Source organism: Heterodontus francisci, chromosome 41 (genome assembly GCF_036365525.1).
Source record: "Heterodontus francisci isolate sHetFra1 chromosome 41, sHetFra1.hap1, whole genome shotgun sequence".
NCBI classification, from domain to species: Eukaryota; Metazoa; Chordata; class Chondrichthyes; order Heterodontiformes; family Heterodontidae; genus Heterodontus; species Heterodontus francisci.
Window position 1 is genome coordinate 35,088,008 of NC_090411.1, and position 7,431 is coordinate 35,095,438.

Below are 7,431 nucleotides of genomic sequence, written 5' to 3' on the forward strand. Positions count from 1 at the left end.
TCAGTATCATAACCATATCCCAGTGTGTGTAAGAGAGCGTCCACGGCCACTTTTCTCCTTTCTACAACAGCACAATGGAGATTGGGAACTGAGTCAGGTGGCACATGAAGCCAGCATGGTTTCTACCCCTCGTCTTACTGTACGTACTGGTGAGGGCGAAGTTTGTGAATCTGAAGCACTGGTTTTCAGCGAAAGGTCTGTATGCTGTCTCGTGGTAATGTTTGTTCAATTGCTCCCTTTCACAGGGGCTCCCCCCTTCCACTCTTTCAGTGCTGCAGATGCAGCTGTGACTGATGATTTCTCCGCATTCAGCCATCTCCGAGGGTCACCTAGGAAAGCAGAAGGCCAGGGCACCGGTGAGCTTCCCTCCTTTGTTACATTCAGGATGTTTTTCCTACAAGACTCGCACATCAGGGTACATAGGTTTATTCTGTATTACTCTGTTCGTGTCGGTCTGTTGTCCAAATAGAATGTCTAAGCCCGGAGTTTCTCCTCTCACTGTGGGGTGTTTGAAATTAAATCATAGAATCCTAAAGAACAGAAGGAGACCATTTGGCCCATCCTACCTGTGACGTCTCTTTGAAAGAGCTATTGAGTTAGTGTCTCTCCCTGGCTCTTTCCCCATAGCGCTGCACACTGCATCGAATTGCAGAGTTGATGACTCCTAACTCTCCAGTGGGTGCTTTGCATGTCTTGTGATACTCAGCCATCCTTGGTTTGTATTGAGCTGGCTGACAGCAGCTCAGGTGGCGGAAGGAAGGTGCCAACCAGCAGCTCTGGGTCCAAGGTTCCTGTTCCTGGATGCTGGGGTGTCAAAGCTGCTGGAAAGTGTTTGCTTGTGATTATTAGGCGAAAACTGGATCAGGCACAGCTGGAATATCCGTTCCTCTGCCCTGCTACTAAACTTCCTGAACAACCAGCTGACACATTCTGGGTTGGCCCATGAAGGCTACCTTGATGAGATGATGGAAAGCTGCTGTCGCACATTGAACTGTATCCCAGGAGGATTCTCCTCCCGCAGCAGAACAAGGGGAAAATCCTTAAACCGTCCTTTCCTTACAGTGGGTTATGCAGCATTTTGTGTGTGTTCGCGTGTAGTGCGATCCTGATCCAGCCCCTAACCCAGTCGACCTGTGTTGGAATGAATAGTCGCAGCTTTGAGACAATCTCTCCCTTTTTATGAAAGGTTTAAGATCACAAGACAGTCTGGGATGGAGAAAAGACTTTGACCCATTCAATCTCATCCCTGTCCCATACCAGGCCTATCCCTTTCCCAGTACAGCCTCCTCAAGAAGAGGATGGTGCCTCAGTTTAACCCCTTATCCCCCAGGACGGTGATTTATGAGTAAACTGGACAGGTTTAATTTATTCATTCGAATCCTGACATGGAGCTCGAAGATACGGCCTTTTTCCCCTTGAAGTGAGTGCAGCAGCTGATGGGAGCTGAAATCTTGCTGGCATTTCCTGGTAATACTGTGGGAGGGAATTCATCAACAGTGCAGAGCATTGAAACCGATGCAGAGATGTGTGCTCGCCCTCAATCAGTCTTGATTTTATGATGGGATAGGTGATGACAACAGGTAGATTTTCATGTTAGTGATGTGACTTCTTTAGAAACAATCCCGTTCGTTTCCTCTGACCTCCACAGGTGGCATGTTTGAGGTACTGGGTGATGGTCTGACCACTCCAGCCACGTCCGCTGTCGCGCACTGCCCCGACGTCTTTGATATGTCCTGCATGTCGAGCACGGTGACCTCCAAGATGCCCACCCCCAAGCACCAGCCGACCACGCACAAGAACCCCGAATCCTTCCTGGGCCCCAATGCTTCGCTGGTAAATCTGGACACCCTCGTTACCCGTACGACGCACCCTAATGTGAGCACCAACCCCTTCCTGGTGCAGGGTGAGTACCACATTCTGCTCCTGGCTCCGTGAAGAATGTAAACCCACCCATTGGTCGCTTGGTGAGGTGCCCAGTGGCTGTCGGTGCCCGTGTGAACTGGACTTTAATAGAGTCAATGTATTCAGAAGACAGGCAGGCAAAGGCTGAGGGGGTTTGCCACAGTGGGGGTTTAGAGGAATTGTCTTTTTTTTCCCCCCTGAATTTTGACTGAATTCTGTCTCCCCACAGGTGCACCTGCTGCATCGGCAAACCCATTCCACAGCACTCCGGCACAGGTGACCAGCTCCATGATGGCCGTGACCCAGACTCCATTTGGACCTGTGAATGTGAGCGGTGCTTCCTTCTCCACAATGCCCGGGGTTGGGATTGCTCCCATGGTAACCGTGCCCATGATGCGCATGCCACAAAGCACCGGCGTGCAAGGAGTGATGGGGTCGACCTACGTTACCATGGCAGCCCCTCCTGCCCCTGGCCAGACTGCAAGCTCCACTAACCCATTTTTATTATGATCTCTGTCTCAGCTCGTGTTTAATTAATCTGTTTTGTAATTCTCTTCCCTCTGTACGATTCGAGTACGGAAATATCCTGAGTTCTTCCATTTGGACAGTTGTGAAAGTGGCATTAAGATACAAGAAAGGTGCCCAGGATTCTGTTTGTGTTTAATAACTCGCCCATTCTGGACTGAGCAGTGTCTGATTTAGCTGTTCAGTAAGTTTTAAGAGCCTCTCAAATGTGGAAGCTGCTCACAGCTTGCTGTGATAATTAGGCAAATGTAGAGATGCAGAAATAACTTGCATTTCCACCGTTACTTCATGGCCGTGTTGGCATCTGGTGGGGACCCTGACTGACACATCCACCCAGTAACACAAATTCCCCAGCCTCCACCACCTGAATACTGGCTGTCTTTGTGGGGGTGGGGGAAAGTTGGGTCATTTTTATGGTGCTAAATTACCACTGGAGTGGCGGTTGGGCCTGAGGCTTCATTCAATTCTGCATCTGGTTGTTTTGTGACTTTAACCAACAGTCGAGCGACAGCAAACTCGCCATCGCAAACACTGCACCTAACGTCAAGAACCCCATTTCATAGGGCCTTCTGTCTGATCCCAGTCACTCGGCTCCTCCATTCACCAGTGAGCTTTCACTGGTGGAAAATGTGTGGGTTTCACAGGGAGAGTGTCGTGCATTACTGCATATCCGTTCCCAAAAGGAAGCTTCTGGATTCCTCAAGCCCCGCCCAGGTCTGTTGGTTTTCGCTGCACGCTGTTCCTGATCAGTTCTGCAGTCACTGGCTTTGAATAAATGCTTCGCTGTGTCTGCAGCCTCCTGTCCTCGTGTTGGCTTGTTACTGGGTGTTGAATGTCATCTCACATCCTACAAGACAATGGACCTGGGTTATTTCCACACCTTCTGAAGCTTTGATTATGCACCCCCCACCTTTCCCCTCATTGTAATTGCGTTGCTGCATGGAACTCTGGTCCCATCAGCTGGTGATGCTATCTCAGTTGAGTAGCTACAGAGTTTCCTAAAGGAGTTGCCTGCATACATCTTTCACATACTGGAGGTTTTGAGGTTTCTTTGTCACTTTGAGCAAGCTGGATTGCAGATGTGTGTTGCTCCGTTACCTCCTCCATCAGTCGCCTGTTGCAAACTGTTGAATTCTTGCTGATTGCTGTGGTCTCGCAGCCTGTATTGAGATCTTACAGCTCAGTACTGGAGTCTGTCTGCTGTTACCCAGTGCTTCCTGTCAGGATTGAGATTTTATTTTTATTTTTAAATGTGTTTACGTTTTGTTGCGGTCATACGTTTACTAACCGATATATTCTGTGTTGGCTCAAGTAACTGGACCCAGGCCATGATGATAGTGTTGAGAGATAATACATCCTGCACAGATGTGGTTCCCCTCTCACTCCAACCCAAAGCCCTCTACCCACCCCCCCCCCCCCCCACCATCTGTTTGTCAGTGGACTCATCCTCTCATGACCTTGCTCAGAATGATTCATTTCACCATCAAAAATGGGGAACATCATGGTCAAAACCATTGACTCGGTGGGAGTGGGCCTTTACTGTCAAACTGATGGGAGTCGCAGAATGCAATATTTGGAACACCAGTTAGTTTACTGGAATAACTCTGATCATCATGCTGCTCAGGAAAGTGAACAAAGTATTTAATCTTTGAGTGGTTCAGAGGGCTGTGCTGATAGGTCTGGAAACAAGTGGCCCAACTCTCCCCGGCCAGTCATTTGTGCCTGGCAACTTCTTGGGCATGAACAGTACTGGTGTCATTGTTGGTGGTGAATGCTTTCAGCAGTTGGCATAAGACACACCCCTGGTTTCTGTTGAACACACTTGGAAGGTTAAAAATAAATTGTCTGCAAATTTGTAATTAATATATTCCAGAGTTAGAAAGTTTGGAGAATTTACCAATTCACAGACTGGCTCGTTCCTCCTAACCTCCTAAGTGGTATGAGATAAGAAGTCAGTCTGTACTTCTGCAGACCTCTCTACTGTCATCCGTGAAAAGGAAATGCACTATCTTGGCGCTATGTTTTGACCAGGTTATGTGGTTGTCTGCACGCACATGTGCTAGCCAGCCTTCCCAAAGTCAGTGACTGCTCTTCTACACTGGGCCCAAAGTTCCGCTTCGGTTCAGTGATGCCCCCCTGCCAGATGCTTTTTAAAGTAGTATTTTCCTACTGAAATGTTCAGGTCAAATGTGTTTTTTTTTTTAGGTTTCACTTCAGTTCTGTCAATTGGAAAGTTCAGCCCTGATTTCCTCTGCTCCCCGTTTCTCTTCCCACACCCCCTCAGTATCTTGAAGGGATCCCCCCCTCCCCTCCCCTCCCCTCCCTTCTCGAGTGGGGCTACAAGATGAACAGTTTTAGTGAGGTCTAGTTAAGGATTGTCTGGAATGTTTTTGAAGTTTACAAACACTAATGATTGTGCAGGACAAGGATTGGGCGAAGAGTCCAGTGGAGACTTTTGAACCTGTTTTAACGTTCTCAACAATTTGAGAAACTGTTTCACTGCATTTAACCTTTGCGATCAGGGTGTAAGGTTTACAGGTTTTAAGTGACCCTTGTCTGAAATTATAGTAAGACAAAATTACAGCCAGCTTTTATTACAAAATGAATTATACAGTTTAATTAGGATATTTTAATTCTGAGTGTATGCCAGTCCCTAGGATTAAAAAAAAAACCTTTTGGAAAAGAGATTACCAGTGAAGTGAAAATTACTTTTATAATTTTTGTCCAGACCAAATACATGGAGCTTGCAACCCGGAAAGAACTCAAATTCTGCCTCAGAGAATTAAATATCCTCAGCAGTATTAACAAATCTCTGTCTACACTAACCCTATGCAGTATTAATGGTTCCTGTACAAAATCCCTCTGCATTATTAATGGTCTCTGTGTACAGAACGTTACATGCCTTCCGGCAAACTATAGAGCGTGGTGTTCGACACTGGAATTGTCAGTATTCTGAGCTGCCTGACCTGGTTTTATTACTTGTGTTACTGGAGCAGTGACTGGCAATTCTCTGGGTACAAGTGTCCAAGGGAACTTCAGTACTTCTCCACAGAAATGTGCAATCCTGGGTGAAACTGAGTAACACTAACAGCACAAAATGTGTATTAACCTCGATGCAGTTTTAGTGCAGTTATTTTAAATATCTGACATTGAAGACGTATTCTTGTATTTATATTCTGACTGACACTACATTTATTTACAAATGCTTTTGTGACCATGTTTAATGTTGAATTTCTTTATTCCTTTCCCATGCTCACACCAGGGTTCTAATTGTGAGGTACATTCACTCCCAGGTACAGATATCCCTCCTACTACTGCCTGTGCCCTGCTCGCTGTCCCAAACGGCAGCCTCTGAGTGATGCTGTGTGCTGCTCACAGCAGGAGATTGGACTTCTCTGCTTTTAAGTTCAAATTTGACAGTCTGCCCTCCAGTTTTAATTCCCAAGGTAAATGGAGCCTCAGACTTTCTAAAAGTAATTCCATATCTAACACTTAATCATCTGAGATTTCTGGGGTTATGACTGTGGAAGGAGGTGCGTCCTTTGTTCCCCTAAAAACTCTTAACTGCGGGATTGGGTGATGCATTGGGTTAAACGCTGATCTTTCACCTTTGAGTTGGTGCTAGTTGACATTCAGACCGAGGTGGCCAGTGTGGGAAATGTTTCACTGGTTCTTGGTTGGTTTGAGGCGCTGACCACAGGTATTTTATTCTAATTAAACCTGTGATGTACCTGCCTTGGGAATATTTGGGACAATGTAGAAGGAGCTTTATCCTGTATCTAACCCCGTGCTGTACCTGTCCTGGGAGTGTTTGATGGGGACAGTGTAGAGGGAGCTTTACTCTGTATCTAACCCCGTGCTGTACCTTCCCTGGGGTGAATGCTAACATTAGGTGCCCAAAATCGGAAGATATTCTGTTTCCCAGCACAACATCCCTCAAGTTAATGAGTGCAAAATTCGCACAAAAAATTAAAATGTTGAAGGTTTGAGTTTCTTTGTTCTGAAGACCACGGGGGATTAAGTGTCCAGAAATGATTGAGTCATGTCGGATGTGAAGTTTCTTTCTTATTTGAACACACCATTGCCAGAGCCTGACTCGATGGAAGCACACCCTGGCAACTGTTGGTTCTGCTGTTTAAATAGAAAAACTCCTTCCCCTGACTCCCTGTGCTGATTGGAATGTGGAAACAGTCCAGCAGAATCAATGCAGCAAGAGGAGATTTTAAAATCCAGCAATGGAAGGCAGGGCTGGTGGAGAACAGTGCTTGAAATTAGACTGCAAATGTACTGGACAGCAGGTGAGATGAAAGGGATGTAAAAGCACGAAACCAACACTCCTTTTTATAATGAGTTGTATATTTTGGGAGGTTGAATGTTGTGGGAGACTGAAGCAGTCACTGTATTGTGCATTTGCAACACAATTGGTACTTAAGCAAAGCCAGGATTATCTGTCTGCTTCCTATGAAAAGAAACAAAAATAACGTTAACTGAACTTTGAGCCATGCATGGTTAATTCCAGTCTGGTAAAGGATAGTTTTGTTCAGCTTTCAGGCTGTTTTGGAGTGTTGAGTCCCTCGTCTTCCCTGTAGTATAATAAAAATTTTTTTATATAAATGCACGCCTCTTTCTATGAAAATTAATTGTTCCTGTTCCATCCCTGATTGCTGACCCATGAGGTGCCCCTTGATGTATTTTATCTTGTCTGGTGATCTGTTTCTCTGCTACATGTTGGTGTCTGATCTACGAGTGTCTCAGTAAAGCAACAATGAGGCACTCTGTCTGAAAATCTGCTCCCTACCTTTGTTTATTTCTCACACTGCACTGGTTTACAAGCTGTGTTCAGTATTTTATTTTTGTAAATTTTGCAGCATTTAAAGGGACCTGGGCATCTGGTGCCATGTAAATTATTTATTTTTGGTGTGGGGTTTGCACAGATGGAGATGACTGAGAACACCTTGCCCATGTTGAAAACAGCTGATGGTCAAGCCTGCTGGTATAAGCTGC

General features: G+C 45.9%; 1 protein-coding gene across 2 annotated transcripts in view; it reads left to right on the forward strand.

Moving 5' to 3' along the window:
- The window catches only part of LOC137353477 (epsin-2-like), a 29,038-nt gene extending 21,997 nt beyond the window's left edge, over positions 1-7,041 (forward strand). For both annotated transcript variants that reach the window (XM_068019803.1, XM_068019804.1), the window contains exons 8-10: positions 246-356; positions 1,649-1,903; positions 2,132-7,041. In XM_068019803.1, the coding sequence (XP_067875904.1) occupies positions 246-356; positions 1,649-1,903; positions 2,132-2,412 (647 nt within the window). In that variant the 3' untranslated portion in view covers positions 2,413-7,041. The remainder of the gene's footprint in view (positions 1-245; positions 357-1,648; positions 1,904-2,131) is intronic.
- Positions 7,042-7,431: the final 390 nt, after the last annotated feature.